At 40.9% G+C, this 20,421-nt stretch overlaps 1 protein-coding gene across 2 annotated transcripts in view; it reads left to right on the forward strand.

Moving 5' to 3' along the window:
* LOC134538715 (proton-coupled amino acid transporter-like protein CG1139) overlaps positions 1-20,421 on the forward strand; it is a 125,226-nt gene that overhangs the window by 70,011 nt on the left and 34,794 nt on the right. For both annotated transcript variants that reach the window (XM_063380154.1, XM_063380153.1), the window contains one exon: positions 597-716. In XM_063380154.1, coding sequence (XP_063236224.1) covers positions 597-716 — 120 coding nt within the window. The remainder of the gene's footprint in view (positions 1-596; positions 717-20,421) is intronic.

Raw genomic sequence — 20,421 nt, forward strand, 5'->3', positions numbered from 1 at the left:
GAAAATAAACGATTAATTTGACCGCGTTCTTGGCTTACGAATCTTAATGTAGTATTTCTGTGATTATTTTTGACATCTTATTAAAACAGCTTTAAAAAAAAATTGGACTCGAAGGTCAGATAACAATTGGTTATGACATTAAATTAAATTAGTCATAAGTTTTCTTATATATGATCGTTATTAGATCAACAATTATTGCTCTGTTGAAAATATTGTTCTACCCGTTCAAAGCCTGGTATCATTGTTTTACAGTTTTTAAAAATAAAAATTACCTCTATCAATATCAGAACAGAATAGAAAGAAAAAAAACTTTTTTACTAATGTGTTTAAACTCATACTCATAACTTACACAACTCAAATAGAATTATTTTTAAAATTTAAATGTGATAACTTACATCGTATGTAAAAACATTTCTGAGCATGTAAAGATTTGAAACCCTACTCCTACGGACGGTTAGTTTGTTATTCCTCTTGAGAATCTGACCCTTACAACTGATTTTTATGGGAGGGTCATATGACTCTGCCGTTCCGCTCGTAATGAGTCTCGGGTTTCGAGGAATAAATAAATGTGCCTCTGTCTGCCCGCTCGTTCGCAGCAATGTCGCCTCCTCGAAGCTGTTCATCCTGTCTATGGACGAGAACCAGAAGGAAGCGACCCGCAAGGGGGGAGGCGGCGGGCCGCACGAGATGAACGCTGACGTCCGGCACCCCACATCGTGAGTCTGCAAACTCTGTCCTTATGTTGCCACAATGTTGCTAAAGTGTTGCCACAATGTTGCCACAACTATGTCACAACGTTTCCACGGCGTTCTCAGAACGTTGCCACAACGTTTTCACATCGTTGCCACAACGTTGCCACGTCATTCTCACAACGTTGCCACAATTATGTCACAACGTTGCCACAATGTTGTCACAATGTTGCCACGGCGTTGCCACAACATTGCCACAATGTTGTCACGGCGTTGCCACAATGTTGTCACGGCGTTGCCACAATTTTGTCACGGCGTTGCCACAATGTTGTCACGGCGTTGTCACAACGTTGTCACGGCGTTGCCACAACGTTGTCGAGCGGTCGGATAACTCGCTTTACCAACAAAGCTCGATTATTGGGTTCTATTCCCGTCGGCATACAAACATCCGGATTTTTAATTATTACGTATGTGTTGAGTACTAGTGTCCCATATATAGATTTTTTTTTAATATTCATCAAATTATGTCTAGTATTATACATGTGTCTTTTATATATTTAACTTAAACTTGCTACTAATTTGTTTAGTTAGTTTTTTTTTATTTTGTAAGTCTCGGTGAAGTGGTAGACAAAGCGGTACGGCTGAACTTCACCAAATAAAATAAATCGATTAAATAAATAATTTGAATAATTAAGTCTGAGACACGCTTGCCGAGTGTTGTAATTTGGTTTCGTTTTTGCAAGTAGATACTGCGACAAGTTGACTGCAAGCTTAACGACTTATCATGGTAGGCTTGATTAAAGCCATTGTTGCTCTTTTCATCAGTTCAATGACTTAAAAACAAATTTTTCAAATGCCACACAAAAAACATCATCTAGGACATGGTATGGTTAAAATTGTGATGCTGCGATTTGTCAGTGCATGCTTGTGTTTCTCATCCTTGTTGATAATTTTTTATGTGTAACAACTTAGCTCTCGGTATACGGCATTCGGTAGGAGTAATTTCGTGAATGGAACGGAAGTCGTATGGAACCGAGCTGCCCTCTGTGGCGGATGGCGCGAACCAAAGTTCACAAAGACAAAGGGAAACTTATTGTATTAACCGTTCGATTAATTTTAACAAGTTGGGCAGTGCTTCATAAAAATTCCTTTTCGGAAATCAGGTCCAAATCCGGGGTTTAGTATGTTTTTTTTCAAGTTTAATTTTTTTTCTCGCTTTTATTGGAGCCGTTTCGTTGTATAGTTTTAAAATTTCGCTCTGCAAATCGAATGCTGCTACGGCAGCGAATTCAAACGGCGGGAGCTGAAACGTGTGATTTGCGTCCAGAAATTCAGTTGTAAACGCAGTTTGCGTATGTTTACCACGAATTTGCTCGTTACCCATGTCATCGCCGAAGCTCTAATACCCTCCCAATCAAAAAAAAAAAAAAAGAAGCGATCCCTAACAGTTCTGTTTTTAGAAAGCTCTGGAATGTTTATGAAAAGCGAACTGGAATGTTACTCCCACCCTGCACTATTAGGGCGTATATGTGGGATGGGGAACGTGAAAACGCCGGCCGTAAGGTCGGGATAATCTGTCATATGTAGAGACCTGCAAAATTCGCGGATTCAATGACCTCCAGGATAGTCTCTACTACGCTCTACACACTCGGGCAAATGCCACCTGTTCATTGGCTGCTGACTTGTGAGTCGTCTCGACCGAGTGTCTGTGATTCGACACTTCTTTGAGCGAGGGTCCTCTAATTGGCCCCCCATTACTCCAGATTAACAGTGAACCAATTTGCAGAAGCAGCGCTAAGGTACAATTATTTGAATTGTAGCACATATCACGAAATGAATCCGCGAATTATGCGGGTCTCTAGTCATATGTAGAGACCGGAAAAATTCGCGGATTCCTTTCTAGACAGGCTGGAATCCAAACTCGTTTAGCTTAATGCTGCGTCAGTGATTGGACCGCAATTTACCTGAAGGACTCTTGAGCCAGTGGCAAACGTTCAACAAAAGAATGACCGAATCATGAGAATCGCAGTAAACAGGTGTCCCGAGTCGGTTGGCCAATGACCAGGTGATAGTTGCCCGAGTACGTAGAGAATCGTGGAGTCTGTCCTATTGGTCATTTGAAACCGCGAACTTCGCAGGTCTTTAGTCACATGTTAAAGGTCTGGACACACATATCAGGGCCGGGTCCGGACCGGCTCAGGGCCGGAGCACGTCCGGTAGACGGACGGCGCCCTGATACAACACACTCAATGTTGATGAATGTCCCTGTGTACTCTTCTCCGGGACGTGAGTAGGGAGAGCGTGCCGACTCTGGAACATAGGCGAGGGGGGAGCGGGGTAATCCGGGGATTATCCCATTTTTTATGGTTTTTTACGCATTTTTTTATGGTTTTTTATGTGCAAATCCAGTTTTTTATGCGCTAATCCAGTGGCTAATCCGCTAATCCAGTGGCTAATCCGCAAATCCGCAAATCCGCAAATCTGCAAATCCGCAAATTCGTAAATTCGCAAATCTGCTAATCCGCAAATCCGCAAATCGCAAATCCGCAAATCCGCCATTTTGTATTTCTAGAAATTTCCACCAACTTCGAATCGTGATGTCATGATTCTGTGTCGTCTGCTGGAGGCCGCCATCTTGATTTCTTCTGGCCGCCATCTTGTTTCGTCTGCTGGAGGCCGCCATCTTGATTTTTCCTGGTCGCCATCTTGTTTCGTCTGCTGGAGGCCGCCATCTTGATTTTTCCTGGTCGCCATCTTGTTTCGGCTGCTGGAGGCCGCCATCTTGTGTGACGTCATATAGTTCTGTTGGTCGCCACCAGGTAGCAGCAGGTATTATTTTATTTTAACTAAAATATTTTCAGTGCCGAGGCTGGGATTCGATCCATGGGACGTGAAAACGTCCAGGATGTCGTGGTTACGAGGCGGACGCCTTGACCACTAGACCACGAGACCAATTGGAATATGGTGGAATAAATAATCTATATATGCTACGTACTGACGGCAAGTTTATAATAAATGGGGGAGGGTGTTTTTGTTTTCCTTAATGCATACCTAAGGCGCCACATTTGAAATTAAAATTATTATACAGCCGCCATCTTTAATTCCAGCACAGACTACCAGATGGTGCCAAATTCAAAAATTAGTTGCCAGAGGCGCCGCCATCTTGGTTCTCAAGTTGGCTGGTAGATGTCGCTAGTATCGCGCGGCAAATTCAAAAATTAGTTGCCAGAGGTGCCGCCATCGTGATTCTCAAGTTGGCTACCAGAGTGTGCCACCGTCGCCATCTTTATTTCATATTTCAGCTGCCAGGGCGCAGCACCATTCGATAGGTCGAATGCTAATCGATATATTTACTTTTATTTCATATTTCAGCTGCCAGGGCGCAGCACCATTCGATAGGTCGAATGCTAATCGATATATTTACTTTTATTTCATATTTCAGCTGCCAGGGCGCAGCACCATTCGATAGGTCGAATGCTAATCGATATATTTACTTTTATTTCATATTTCAGCTGCCAGGGCGCAGCACCATTCGATAGGTCGAATGCTAATCGATATATTTACTTTTATTTCATATTTCAGCTGCCAGGGCGCAGCACCATTCGATAGGTCGAATGCTAATCGATATATTTACATTTATTTCATATTTCAGCTGCCAGGGTGCAGCACCATTCGATAGGTCGAATGCTAATCGATATATTTAGTAACAAGTGTTGCTACCAGAGGGCGCGATATTTAAATTTAAAAAAATATTACAACCTTTAAACAATTCTCCGCCATCTTGGATTCAACAGCCCCACCATCTTGGAAGCACATGATACACCCAAGGACTCGTTCCAATACATGCACAGAGTGCACCGAAAAGATTGTTCCCTTACATGCACAGAGTGCACCATATTGAATGATCATGATATGTGTTCCTTTATATGCATCAGAAGCAGGCATAAGAAATTTTTTCTTGTAGGCATACTTTAGTGTTAGCTTTCCTGTAATGCATTTAATAATAGTGTAAGCTCATTATTATTATTTAGTGATAGTGAATTTATAACTATGATGTGTAGTCTCATTCTCTTCATCTCGACGTGGCGGAAGATTCTCTGGAGTGTAAGCTGAAAAAAAAAAAAAAAAAACTTGTGTTTGAATTTATAGTGGTATGCTGCTTTCCACATCACCTTAGAGACTATGTCTCAGGAGGTACAGCATTAGATGCGTTAACTCCTTTTTTTTATACATGGCGAGTTTCCCCGAGAGGCCTATTTTCCATGTTTAACAAGGGCGCAAGCATTATGCTTCACCGTCACTCTCTCCCAAGCCGCTGTCCACTCCATCATCTGGCTCCACTTGCTCTTGAGCCTCCATTACAGCTTCAAGGCATGCTATAATACCGTTGTAAAGGTATGTTAGAAACTCGTATTCCTCTGGAAATGCAGCGAACAAATTGATCGCGGAGACCTCTAGATGGTGTACTATCGCATCTATATTCATGCCGATGCAAGCATGAAGCGTATAGTCAATGCAATCGCGAATTTCCTCAAAAGCAGCAATGTTCATCATGGAATTGTCAGAGACAGAATGAAGACTATAGTTGACCGGGTCTTGACGGAAAGATGACAACAACCCCGATGTCGCGCTACACATTCCAATGAGGCGCCCAGCGCGGGCTGACGTCACAGCTTGTTGATCCCAAGCTGCAGAGTGCTGGGTCGTGTTCAGGAAGTAGTCCACACATTATAAATACATTGCAGGAATAGAATCTCAACAACAGCCCACACAAACGATTCCATAGAATATGCTTCGATTGAGAACAAGCAATAAGGTAAAATAAAATGTGTATATGTAATCTTAAACTCTCATATCATTTCTCTTTACCCATGTCCTCACGGTATCAGGAAACCCCTTCCAAGACACCTGTAATCTTTCACCACGCTTTCGATGAATTTTATTTACCAAGTATGTATCGGGGTATTTTGTAATTTGAATTTCTGAAGCATAAAAAACATCTTGTATTTCATTTCCATCCATATCACTCAAGTTATACACACGCGGAAAGCTGGACCTCATAGCTGTTACTTTAAACACTTCGTGAGACCAATTCGGTGTAAACCCCTTTTCAAAAACTTTCTTGTTTCGTGACACGCGTACATGATCCCCCACACGAGCCTTAGGTTTTCTAGGGTCAATTGTCTTTACATATTTGTAAACACTTTGTAGCAAAGAGTCATCCTTCACTTGATTCGGAGCCATGCCAATGGTGCGGTGGAATCTGTTATTGTAGACACGTAGAACTTGTGGTAAAATTTTAAGCCACTTATAATTTCCTTGAGCTGAAAACTCGCGAAAAAGCAGCGATTTTAGAGATCTATTAAACCGCTCTACCACACTTGCTTTAATCTCACTGTGAGTGGAATAATGATTAATATTTTTTCTTTTCATAAGAGCTCTGAAAGTTGAGTTATAAAATTCTGTTCCCGCATCACTTTGAATACTTTTAAAACTTCCTGCTTCTTTCAAAATACTTCTCATGGCAGCAGTAACCATCACACCTGTCTTTTGTTTAACTGGAACTGCATAAGCACGTTTGCTGTACACATCTATGGCAGTCAGGATGTACTTGTAACCACTGTTCACTTTACTGTATGGTATCATTTCTACCAAATCAATCTGTAGTAAATCATGGAGTCCATATGTTAAAACCCTTCTGCGAGGAAATATAATACGTTTGCCTCGGTGAAGCTCGTATGCAATCCCACGCTGTGCGTCGCTCATTTTGCAATGTATCCTGATTCTTGTAACTCTTCAAGTATCGAAAGTATTTCGTTATTGTGTCCGGTGTGGCCAGAAGCCTGCGAGGCCATTAACAACCTGAGTCGATCTACTATCTCATTCGGATCATTCCAATAAATGAACTCTCGTTTACGACCTAAATCCAATGTTTTATGTAACAATCCACTTCCTCGTTGCTGCGAACCAATATGTGGAAACAGTTGCTTAATGATATCAAATTTCGCATGTGACGTGCTTTTATAGAGATTTGTTGCAGGATCATTCTTTTTAAAATAAGCATTTGTAAGCTCTAGTAGATTACCATATTGTTTAAGGGCCGATTCCGAGTACGTATGCGGCTCTCTGCGAAATAAAAGTTCAAATAAACCAGGAGCAGGTTGTATTAGTTCATCTTTAACGCAAATCATATTGTTATCGTGAAAAAATACTTCCGTGTCCCCTAAAAACCAGCGGTTATGTCGTTTAGATACACCATAGGTTCCATCACCAGAGCGAAGGTTGTAGCTCTGCAAATAAGACTGCACTCCACCTAAAGAATCATCATATGGAACACCGTGATGTTTTAAAGGAATAGCGTTCGAGTCATCACTGTCGCTTGATTCTAAATATTGTTTCACAGTAGCTTCTTCCGCAGAATCCTGCTTCACAGTATCGATAGACTGTGCGAGCGATGTAGTAGGTCCAAGTTTATCCAAACGCGAATTAACAGACTTGAATATTTCTTCATTAATTGCATCCCTCTCCAAACGAGCTCGTTTGGCAAGTAGATACTTTGCACGAACATTTTCTATGACGCGCTCCAACTTACTAGCCTCAAGAGACATGACTGCAGAGTTAGCGATAGCATATCACCCTTTTATATACAACTAGCATCAATACGTGAGTGATCTAGGCATGTCTAGAGCTTGATGGTTTTGGAGGTGCTGGTTTTGGAGGTGCTGGTTTTGGAGGTGCTGGTTTTGGAGGTGTTTGTTTTGGAGGTGCTGGTTTTGAAGATGCTGTTTTTGCAGGTGCTGGTTTTGAAGATGCTGTTTTTGCAGGTGCTGGTTTTGGAGGGGAAGGTTTCTTAGACAACACACCGCGAGAATATTCATCAGGAGTAATCGTCAAAACACCAACAGTGCGATTCATTTGTGAAAGCTGTTGTACAATTCCAGCATTAATTTTCAATACCATCTCAACCATGTTAGCATTTAGTGCATCATTTAGTTCCTCTATAAATGTTTGTGCGAATAAATCTAACCTGCTCTCCAACGAGGTGCACATATCACCCAACTTTGTCGACACAGCTGAAAGACTTTCATTTAATTGAGCAATTAAATGCTGTTCTTTAGCCTCCATATTGCGCAAGAACTCCATAATCCCCACTTGCACATCTCTTGTTACAGTAAGTGATCTGTTGATATCTGTAACTTGTCGTGTCATACCATCAGTCATCGAATGCAAAGCATGTGTAAAAGCCCCGCTTACTGCGTCAACATACTTCTTATTAGCAGCATCACCATCTTGTTTAGGATCACCAACTCTCTTCAATTGTTTCCAGCTTAAGTCGCAGTCCCCTTCACGAGTAAACGTCATGCATGAGTCGTGCGATTGTTTAAGTCCACCACCACCGAACTTTGACATCATGATTCATGAACCTATCACAATAAACTGATCAAAACCACATCTGTAACGCCCTTTATGTAGAGGAAAATCTTTAGCTATTACAATGAAACCATGCTCATTAGGACTGTTCCAACAGTGACCGCAAAGAGTTTTAAATCTCTCAAAGCTCATATCTGTACCGACATGGTCGGAAAACACATGTTTTAGATTAAGATCGTCCATTTTAAACAAAATTATTAGATTACAATTATCTCGCACTAATTGCTTTCGGGTTTGGGTATAAGTTTGTACCAAGTAGAAACAGTCGATCTTGTGGTGTCGCCCCATAGAATAATACTTTTGAACAATGCTTTGTTTATCACAAGCAACATCATCGAAGATTAGCACAGAGTTGGGGAGGGCTTGACTGGGGTCTAAAACATCAGCATTTTCTCGAAATTTAAAAAATTTCACTCCCCCGACATTTTCCAGCACATGGGCTAAATGTTGATATTTTGGTTGTTCTAGGGACTTGCTATATAAATACACATTCTCAAAACGTATCCCATTGGGGTGTTCTAGAAGTGAAAGAATAAGACAAGTTTTGCCAGAATTCGAAGGACCTGACACTATACACCGTATGGTATTTGGTAACAGAGATCCATGACGTTCTTCAGTTTTACTAAACACATCATCATCAATTAGTGAAATTGGTAAAGCGAGCTGTTGTTGAACAACCTCCATTCTTAATACTAAACCTAAACACTATAAAACAGTCATCCTTATAGTGAAACCACTCAGTGTCTTGATATGTCTTGTATGAGACGGAAGAGAGGTTCAGGCTTAGTTAATTCTGTTATAAATAAGCTACCATTCGAGGCACATCTTCCGGGCTACAATTTCTGTGGACCTGGCACGAGACTAGCCGAGAGACTAGCAAGAGGTGATCGTGGTGTGAATGCACTAGACGAGGCGTGTCGTCTTCACGATATTGTGTATGCGAATAGTAATAACTTGGCTGAAAGACATAAAGCGGATAAAATATTAGCTGACACGGCCGAGAAGATTAGAAAGTCTCCCGAAACTAAATTTGGACAGAGAGTATCCGCGTGGACCGTTAACAAGATTATGAGAGTGAAACGTAAGCTTGGTGCAGGTTTAAGATTTTCATCATCATCAAAGAAGAGAAACCGTAAATCTGTCAGGAAAGCCCTGGGGAAGAAGGGTGGTCTATTACCATTTATATTTCCAGCACTCGCTGCATTAGGCAGCTTAATTGGTGGAGCTGCGGGTGTTGCTAAAACTGTTTCCGATGTCCGGAGTCAGGCACGTATGCAAGCGATAGCACGTGCAGCAAAAAACGGTTCAGGACTTTATCTACGCCCCTATCCACAGTCGGGTGGTGGGGGAAAGCGAAGAGGAAGAAGAAGAAAGAAAAATCGCGGGAGCAGGAAGCGATAATCAAAAACTTACCAAAGCGAGCTCTTACAAACCTCGAGTTAATGAAGGCGATAAAAGAATTGAAAATACCATACTTTAGACAAATATACATGCGCGATTCGCTACCTAAGAAACCATTGCGTAATGAAAGTGCTATTTTGAATCTAGACTCATCCAAAGGACCGGGAACGCATTGGACTGCTTATGTCAAGACCGGTCCTAACGTTGAATATTACGATAGCTTCGGAGACTTGCCTCCACCAGTGGAACTGATACGATATTTAAACAAGTGCAACATAACCTATAATTATGACAGGCAACAAAAGTTGCATTCATGGAATTGCGGTCACTTATGCTTAAGATTTTTAGTATCAATATATAAGAAGCATTAGTGTTATCATAAGCCACATATGCGACAGAGTGTTTATAGAGAGACCACACACAACGCGAGACGCAGTGTAAACTAGACAAAATGTCAATAACATTAATTTTAACTGGGAAGAGCTCGATTATGAGAACCTACTACTTCCCTCCCTTGCAATTGGATGGAGAGTGGACAATGGCATTGATCGATCTGACAACATATAACTCGATACCGAACATTGATGAAAATAATCAAGTTTTTCGATACATCGCAAACAATGAACATCATGAAATGAAATTACCAACAGGTGCATATGAAATAAGTGACATGGAAGCTTACATAAAACAGAACCTACCTGCAGATTCAACATTTCTATTACGAGGCAACCCCAACACCTTACAGTGCATAATGTTCAGCAAGAATATACATGTGGATTTTAGTGGAAAAAATACATTAGGTGAAATGCTTGGATTTTCTTCTCAAGTATACAAAGCAGGTGAGCTGCATGAATCGACAAATCCTGTAAATATATTCCCCGTGAATGTTATACGAATTACAAGCAATGCTGTGGGACACACATACTTGAATGGTAAATTAAACAATACTATTCATGAATTTTCCCCCATAGTACCTCCGGGATATAAGATAAATGAACGACCTACCACGCTCATTTATGTCCCAGTTACCGTTCAATCGATATCGGAGCTCGACATTCAAATAGTCGATCAGGAAGGACGCTTAGTTAACCTAAGAAAGGAAGAAATAACTCTAAGACTGCATTTGAAAAAACAATGGGAGTGAAATATTTTTCTAAGCATAAATGGAGCGGTTCAGGTGTGTCCTTATCCAGTAGACGACGAGACATCAAGCGGCTAACATCTGTTAACGTGAGATTCCTTAAAAAACTTGGATTTAGAGTTTATCCTCATGGAGAACACCGTTCTTGAAGTCGAGCAAGCACCACAATTTGAGGATTCTATTTCAAAAACTGAACTGCATATTTACAAACCATACTTAAATGGACCCTATGCCCCCAACTCTGAAATCCGTATAGTGATTCAAAATCATGATGCATACACAAACATCTCAAAATCCTTTTTGCGTATACGTGGAAAACTCGTAAAGGCAGACGGACGGAAACCGGACCATGCAAAGATTATAAACAATGGTGTATTACATATGATCAATCGGATAGGATTTGAACTGAACGGCGTTCTTATAGATCAGACCAGATCACTAGGAGTGGTATCTACAGTGAAGAATTATCTTTCACGAACTCGTGATGAATACGCCATCAGCAAAATGGAGGGATGGTGTCTCGAGGAAAACTATAGCTTGCCTCTAACAGCCGATGGTGTTTTCGAAATCTGTGTTCCGCTAAGCCATCTCCTCGGCTTTGCTGAGGATTATCACCGTATACTTCTAAACTCCAAACAAGAGTTAATTATAGTTTTAGAAAATACGTACATTAACTCGATCGTAGATGCGAGTGCGCAGCCTCAAGCAGTTAATTTAACCATAAACTCTATCGATTGGGCCGTACCACACATCCAAGTGTCTCCAGCGGAACACACGCGACTGCTTAAGCTTGTGGAGAAAGGCAGAAATATAGATATAGCATTTAGATCTTGGTCTGTTGAAACATATCCCAGCATGCCACAAGCACAAAATGTCAGCTGGTCAGTAAAGACAAGCTTCTCGATGGAAAAACCACGATACATAATAGTCGGCTTTCAATCGGCTAAACATAATGTAATGGCTGCCGATAAATCGAGGTTTGACCACTGCAACATAAAGAATATAAAACTATTCTTGAATTCAGAAAGTTATCCGTACACGGATTTGGACATAAACTTCGACAATGGATTTTACTTAATCGCATATGATATGTATTCAAATTTTCAAGAGTCTTACTATGGAAAGCAGAATGCACCTTTGCTTGACCCTCATCAGTTTAAGGAACTGGCTACGCTATTCATGTTTGATGTAAGCCGTCAAGCTGAGAAAATACCTTCGAATATCATAGATTGCAAGTTGGAGATCACAAGCTCAGCCAACCTACCGATCTTAACACAAGCATTTGCAATAATATTGCACGACAGACTTGTCTCCTATAATCCACGAGACAAAGCTGTTAAAATACTGAGTTAAGCATAGTAGAGGCTCAGTCGTGTCTCAGCCACCATGAAGTATGTTAATCTGCAAGGATTTTTCTCAGCTTGACGGCTTACATCAAACATGAATAGCGTAGCCAGTTCCTTAAACTGATGAGGGTCAAGCAAAGGTGCATTCTGCTTTCCATAGTAAGACTCTTGAAAATTTGAATACATATCATATGCGGTTAAGTAAAATCCATTGTCGAAGTTTATGTCCAAATCCGTGTACGGATAACTTTCTGAATTCAAGAATAGTTTTATATTCTTTATGTTGCAGTGGTCAAACCTCGATTTATCGGCAGCCATTACATTATGTTTAGCCGATTGAAAGCCGACTATTATGTATCGTGGTTTTTCCATCGAGAAGCTTGTCTTTACTGACCAGCTGACATTTTGTGCTTGTGGCATGCTGGGATATGTTTCAACAGACCAAGATCTAAATGCTATATCTATATTTCTGCCTTTCTCCACAAGCTTAAGCAGTCGCGTGTGTTCCGCTGGAGACACTTGGATGTGTGGTACGGCCCAATCGATAGAGTTTATGGTTAAATTAACTGCTTGAGGCTGCGCACTCGCATCTACGATCGAGTTAATGTACGTATTTTCTAAAACTATAATTAACTCTTGTTTGGAGTTTAGAAGTATACGGTGATAATCCTCAGCAAAGCCGAGGAGATGGCTTAGCGGAACACAGATTTCGAAAACACCATCGGCTGTTAGAGGCAAGCTATAGTTTTCCTCGAGACACCATCCCTCCATTTTGCTGATGGCGTATTCATCACGAGTTCGTGAAAGATAATTCTTCACTGTAGATACCACTCCTAGTGATCTGGTCTGATCTATAAGAACGCCGTTCAGTTCAAATCCTATCCGATTGATCATATGTAATACACCATTGTTTATAATCTTTGCATGGTCCGGTTTCCGTCCGTCTGCCTTTACGAGTTTTCCACGTATACGCAAAAAGGATTTTGAGATGTTTGTGTATGCATCATGATTTTGAATCACTATACGGATTTCAGAGTTGGGGGCATAGGGTCCATTTAAGTATGGTTTGTAAATATGCAGTTCAGTTTTTGAAATAGAATCCTCAAATTGTGGTGCTTGCTCGACTTCAAGAACGGTGTTCTCCATGAGGATAAACTCTAAATCCAAGTTTTTTAAGGAATCTCACGTTAACAGATGTTAGCCGCTTGATGTCTCGTCGTCTACTGGATAAGGACACACCTGAACCGCTCCATTTATGCTTAGAAAAATATTTCACTCCCATTGTTTTTTCAAATGCAGTCTTAGAGTTATTTCTTCCTTTCTTAGGTTAACTAAGCGTCCTTCCTGATCGACTATTTGAATGTCGAGCTCCGATATCGATTGAACGGTAACTGGGACATAAATGAGCGTGGTAGGTCGTTCATTTATCTTATATCCCGGAGGTACTATGGGGGAAAATTCATGAATAGTATTGTTTAATTTACCATTCAAGTATGTGTGTCCCACAGCATTGCTTGTAATTCGTATAACATTCACGGGGAATATATTTACAGGATTTGTCGATTCATGCAGCTCACCTGCTTTGTATACTTGAGAAGAAAATCCAAGCATTTCACCTAATGTATTTTTTCCACTAAAATCCACATGTATATTCTTGCTGAACATTATGCACTGTAAGGTGTTGGGGTTGCCTCGTAATAGAAATGTTGAATCTGCAGGTAGGTTCTGTTTTATGTAAGCTTCCATGTCACTTATTTCATATGCACCTGTTGGTAATTTCATTTCATGATGTTCATTGTTTGCGATGTATCGAAAAACTTGATTATTTTCATCAATGTTCGGTATCGAGTTATATGTTGTCAGATCGATCAATGCCATTGTCCACTCTCCATCCAATTGCAAGGGAGGGAAGTAGTAGGTTCTCATAATCGAGCTCTTCCCAGTTAAAATTAATGTTATTGACATTTTGTCTAGTTTACACTGCGTCTCGCGTTGTGTGTGGTCTCTCTATAAACACTCTGTCGCATATGTGGCTTATGATAACACTAATGCTTCTTCTATATTGATACTAAAAATCTTAAGCATAAGTGACCGCAATTCCATGAATGCAACTTTTGTTGCCTGTCATAATTATAGGTTATGTTGCACTTGTTTAAATATCGTATCAGTTCCACTGGTGGAGGCAAGTCTCCGAAGCTATCGTAATATTCAACGTTAGGACCGGTCTTGACATAAGCAGTCCAATGCGTTCCCGGTCCTTTGGATGAGTCTAGATTCAAAATAGCACTTTCATTACGCAATGGTTTCTTAGGTAGCGAATCGCGCATGTATATTTGTCTAAAGTATGGTATTTTCAATTCTTTTATCGCCTTCATTAACTCGAGGTTTGTAAGAGCTCGCTTTGGTAAGTTTTTGATTATCGCTTCCTGCTCCCGCGATTTTTCTTTCTTCTTCTTCCTCTTCGCTTTCCCCCACCACCCGACTGTGGATAGGGGCGTAGATAAAGTCCTGAACCGTTTTTTGCTGCACGTGCTATCGCTTGCATACGTGCCTGACTCCGGACATCGGAAACAGTTTTAGCAACACCCGCAGCTCCACCAATTAAGCTGCCTAATGCAGCGAGTGCTGGAAATATAAATGGTAATAGACCACCCTTCTTCCCCAGGGCTTTCCTGACAGATTTACGGTTTCTCTTCTTTGATGATGATGAAAATCTTAAACCTGCACCAAGCTTACGTTTCACTCTCATAATCTTGTTAACGGTCCACGCGGATACTCTCTGTCCAAATTTAGTTTCGGGAGACTTTCTAATCTTCTCGGCCGTGTCAGCTAATATTTTATCCGCTTTATGTCTTTCAGCCAAGTTATTACTATTCGCATACACAATATCGTGAAGACGACACGCCTCGTCTAGTGCATTCACACCACGATCACCTCTTGCTAGTCTCTCGGCTAGTCTCGTGCCAGGTCCACAGAAATTGTAGCCCGGAAGATGTGCCTCGAATGGTAGCTTATTTATAACAGAATTAACTAAGCCTGAACCTCTCTTCCGTCTCATACAAGACATATCAAGACACTGAGTGGTTTCACTATAAGGATGACTGTTTTATAGTGTTTAGGTTTAGTATTAAGAATGGAGGTTGTTCAACAACAGCTCGCTTTACCAATTTCACTAATTGATGATGATGTGTTTAGTAAAACTGAAGAACGTCATGGATCTCTGTTACCAAATACCATACGGTGTATAGTGTCAGGTCCTTCGAATTCTGGCAAAACTTGTCTTATTCTTTCACTTCTAGAACACCCCAATGGGATACGTTTTGAGAATGTGTATTTATATAGCAAGTCCCTAGAACAACCAAAATATCAACATTTAGCCCATGTGCTGGAAAATGTCGGGGGAGTGAAATTTTTTAAATTTCGAGAAAATGCTGATGTTTTAGACCCCAGTCAAGCCCTCCCCAACTCTGTGCTAATCTTCGATGATGTTGCTTGTGATAAACAAAGCATTGTTCAAAAGTATTATTCTATGGGGCGACACCACAAGATCGACTGTTTCTACTTGGTACAAACTTATACCCAAACCCGAAAGCAATTAGTGCGAGATAATTGTAATCTAATAATTTTGTTTAAAATGGACGATCTTAATCTAAAACATGTGTTTTCCGACCATGTCGGTACAGATATGAGCTTTGAGAGATTTAAAACTCTTTGCGGTCACTGTTGGAACAGTCCTAATGAGCATGGTTTCATTGTAATAGCTAAAGATTTTCCTCTACATAAAGGGCGTTACAGATGTGGTTTTGATCAGTTTATTGTGATAGGTTCATGAATCATGATGTCAAAGTTCGGTGGTGGTGGACTTAAACAATCGCACGACTCATGCATGACGTTTACTCGTGAAGGGGACTGCGACTTAAGCTGGAAACAATTGAAGAGAGTTGGTGATCCTAAACAAGATGGTGATGCTGCTAATAAGAAGTATGTTGACGCAGTAAGCGGGGCTTTTACACATGCTTTGCATTCGATGACTGATGGTATGACACGACAAGTTACAGATATCAACAGATCACTTACTGTAACAAGAGATGTGCAAGTGGGGATTATGGAGTTCTTGCGCAATATGGAGGCTAAAGAACAGCATTTAATTGCTCAATTAAATGAAAGTCTTTCAGCTGTGTCGACAAAGTTGGGTGATATGTGCACCTCGTTGGAGAGCAGGTTAGATTTATTCGCACAAACATTTATAGAGGAACTAAATGATGCACTAAATGCTAACATGGTTGAGATGGTATTGAAAATTAATGCTGGAATTGTACAACAGCTTTCACAAATGAATCGCACTGTTGGTGTTTTGACGATTACTCCTGATGAATATTCTCGCGGTGTGTTGTCTAAGAAACCTTCCCCTCCAAAACCAGCACCTGCAAAAACAGCATCTTCAAAACCAGCACCTGCAAAAACAGCATCTTCAAAACCAGCACCTCCAAAACAAACACCTCCAAAACCAGCACCTCCAAAACCAGCACCTCCAAAACCAGCACCTCCAAAACCATCAAGCTCTAGACATGCCTAGATCACTCACGTATTGATGCTAGTTGTATATAAAAGGGTGATATGCTATCGCTAACTCTGCAGTCATGTCTCTTGAGGCTAGTAAGTTGGAGCGCGTCATAGAAAATGTTCGTGCAAAGTATCTACTTGCCAAACGAGCTCGTTTGGAGAGGGATGCAATTAATGAAGAAATATTCAAGTCTGTTAATTCGCGTTTGGATAAACTTGGACCTACTACATCGCTCGCACAGTCTATCGATACTGTGAAGCAGGATTCTGCGGAAGAAGCTACTGTGAAACAATATTTAGAATCAAGCGACAGTGATGACTCGAACGCTATTCCTTTAAAACATCACGGTGTTCCATATGATGATTCTTTAGGTGGAGTGCAGTCTTATTTGCAGAGCTACAACCTTCGCTCTGGTGATGGAACCTATGGTGTATCTAAACGACATAACCGCTGGTTTTTAGGGGACACGGAAGTATTTTTTCACGATAACAATATGATTCGCGTTAAAGATGAACTAATACAACCTGCTCCTGGTTTATTTGAACTTTTATTTCGCAGAGAGCCGCATACGTACTCGGAATCGGCCCTTAAACAATATGGTAATCTACTAGAGCTTACAAATGCTTATTTTAAAAAGAATGATCCTGCAACAAATCTCTATAAAAGCACGTCACATGCGAAATTTGATATCATTAAGCAACTGTTTCCACATATTGGTTCGCAGCAACGAGGAAGTGGATTGTTACATAAAACATTGGATTTAGGTCGTAAACGAGAGTTCATTTATTGGAATGATCCGAATGAGATAGTAGATCGACTCAGGTTGTTAATGGCCTCGCAGGCTTCTGGCCACACCGGACACAATAACGAAATCCTTTCGATACTTGAAGAGTTACAAGAATCAGGATACATTGCAAAATGAGCGACGCACAGCGTGGGATTGCATACGAGCTTCACCGAGGCAAACGTATTATATTTCCTCGCAGAAGGGTTTTAACATATGGACTCCATGATTTACTACAGATTGATTTGGTAGAAATGATACCATACAGTAAAGTGAACAGTGGTTACAAGTACATCCTGACTGCCATAGATGTGTACAGCAAACGTGCTTATGCAGTTCCAGTTAAACAAAAGACAGGTGTGATGGTTACTGCTGCCATGAGAAGTATTTTGAAAGAAGCAGGAAGTTTTAAAAGTATTCAAAGTGATGCGGGAACAGAATTTTATAACTCAACTTTCAGAGCTCTTATGAAAAGAAAAAATATTAATCATTATTCCACTCACAGTGAGATTAAAGCAAGTGTGGTAGAGCGGTTTAATAGATCTCTAAAATCGCTGCTTTTTCGCGAGTTTTCAGCTCAAGGAAATTATAAGTGGCTTAAAATTTTACCACAAGTTCTACGTGTCTACAATAACAGATTCCACCGCACCATTGGCATGGCTCCGAATCAAGTGAAGGATGACTCTTTGCTACAAAGTGTTTACAAATATGTAAAGACAATTGACCCTAGAAAACCTAAGGCTCGTGTGGGGGATCATGTACGCGTGTCACGAAACAAGAAAGTTTTTGAAAAGGGGTTTACACCGAATTGGTCTCACGAAGTGTTTAAAGTAACAGCTATGAGGTCCAGCTTTCCGCGTGTGTATAACTTGAGTGATATGGATGGAAATGAAATACAAGATGTTTTTTATGCTTCAGAAATTCAAATTACAAAATACCCCGATACATACTTGGTAAATAAAATTCATCGAAAGCGTTGTGAAAGATTACAGGTGTCTTGGAAGGGGTTTCCTGATACCGTGAGGACATGGGTAAAGAGAAATGATATGAGAGTTTAAGATTACATATACACATTTTATTTTACCTTATTGCTTGTTCTCAATCGAATCTATGGAATCGTTTGTGTGGGCTGTTGTTGAGATTCTATTCCTGCAATGTATTTATAATGTGTGGACTACTTCCTGAACACGACCCAGCACTCTGCAGCTTGGGATCAACAAGCTGTGACGTCAGCCCGCGCTGGGCGCCTCATTGGAATGTGTAGCGCGACATCGGGGTTGTTGTCATCTTTCCGTCAAGACCCGGTCAACTATAGTCTTCATTCTGTCTCTGACAATTCCATGATGAACATTGCTGCTTTTGAGGAAATTCGCGATTGCATTGACTATACGCTTCATGCTTGCATCGGCATGAATATAGATGCGATAGTACACCATCTAGAGGTCTCCGCGATCAATTTGTTCGCTGCATTTCCAGAGGAATACGAGTTTCTAACATACCTTTACAACGGTATTATAGCATGCTTTGAAGCTGTAATGGAGGCTCAAGAGCAAGTGGAGCCAGATGATGGAGTGGACAGCGGCTTCGGAGAGAGTGACGGTGAAGCATAATGCTTGCGCCCTTGTTAAACATGGAAAATAGGCCTCTCGGGGAAACTCGCCATGTATAAAAAAAAGGAGTTAACGCATCTAATGCTGTACCTCCTGAGACATAGTCTCTAAGGTGATGTGGAAAGCAGCATACCACTATAAATTCAAACACAAGTTTTTTTTTTTTTTTTTCAGCTTACACTCCAGAGAATCTTCCGCCACGTCGAGATGAAGAGAATGAGACTACACATCATAGTTATAAATTCACTATCACTAAATAATAATAATGAGCTTACACTATTATTAAATGCATTACAGGAAAGCTAACACTAAAGTATGCCTATAAGAAAAAATTTCTTATGCCTGCTTCTGATGCATATAAAGGAACACATATCATGATCATTCAATATGGTGCACTCTGTGCATGTAAGGGAACAATCTTTTCGGTGCACTCTGTGCATGTATTGGAACGAGTCCTTGGGTGTATCATGTGCTTCCAAGATGGTGGGGCTGTTGAATCCAAGATGGCGGAGAATTGTTTAAAGGTTGTAATATTTTTTTAAATTTAAATATCGCGCCCTCTGGTAGCAACACTTGTTACTAAATATATCGATTAGCATTCGACCTATCGAATGGTGCTGCGCCCTGGCAGCTGAAATATGAAATAAAAGTAAATATATCGATTAGCATTCGACCTATCGAATGGTGCTGCGCCCTGGCAGCTGAAATATGAAATAAAAGTAAATATATCGATTAGCATTCGACCTATCGAATGGTGCTGCGCCCTGGCAGCTGAAATATGAAATAAAAGTAAATATATCGATTAGCATTCGACCTATCGAATGGTGCTGCGCCCTGGCAGCTGACATATGAAATAAAGATGGCGACGGTGGCACACTCTGGTAGCCAACTTGAGAATCACGATGGCGGCACCTCTGGCAACTAATTTTTGAATTTGCCGCGCGATACTAGCGACATCTACCAGCCAACTTGAGAACCAAGATGGCGGCGCCTCTGGCAACTAATTTTTGAATTTGGCACCATCTGGTAGTCTGTGCTGGAATTAAAGATGGCGGCTGTATAATAATTTTAATTTCAAATGTGGCGCCTTAGGTATGCATTAAGGAAAACAAAAACACCCTCCCCCATTTATTATAAACTTGCCGTCAGTACGTAGCATATATAGATTATTTATTCCACCATATTCCAATTGGTCTCGTGGTCTAGTGGTCAAGGCGTCCGCCTCGTAACCACGACATCCTGGACGTTTTCACGTCCCATGGATCGAATCCCAGCCTCGGCACTGAAAATATTTTAGTTAAAATAAAATAATACCTGCTGCTACCTGGTGGCGACCAACAGAACTATATGACGTCACACAAGATGGCGGCCTCCAGCAGCCGAAACAAGATGGCGACCAGGAAAAATCAAGATGGCGGCCTCCAGCAGACGAAACAAGATGGCGACCAGGAAAAA

This window comes from Bacillus rossius, chromosome 14 (genome assembly GCF_032445375.1).
Source record: "Bacillus rossius redtenbacheri isolate Brsri chromosome 14, Brsri_v3, whole genome shotgun sequence".
Lineage (NCBI taxonomy): Eukaryota > Metazoa > Arthropoda > Insecta > Phasmatodea > Bacillidae > Bacillus > Bacillus rossius.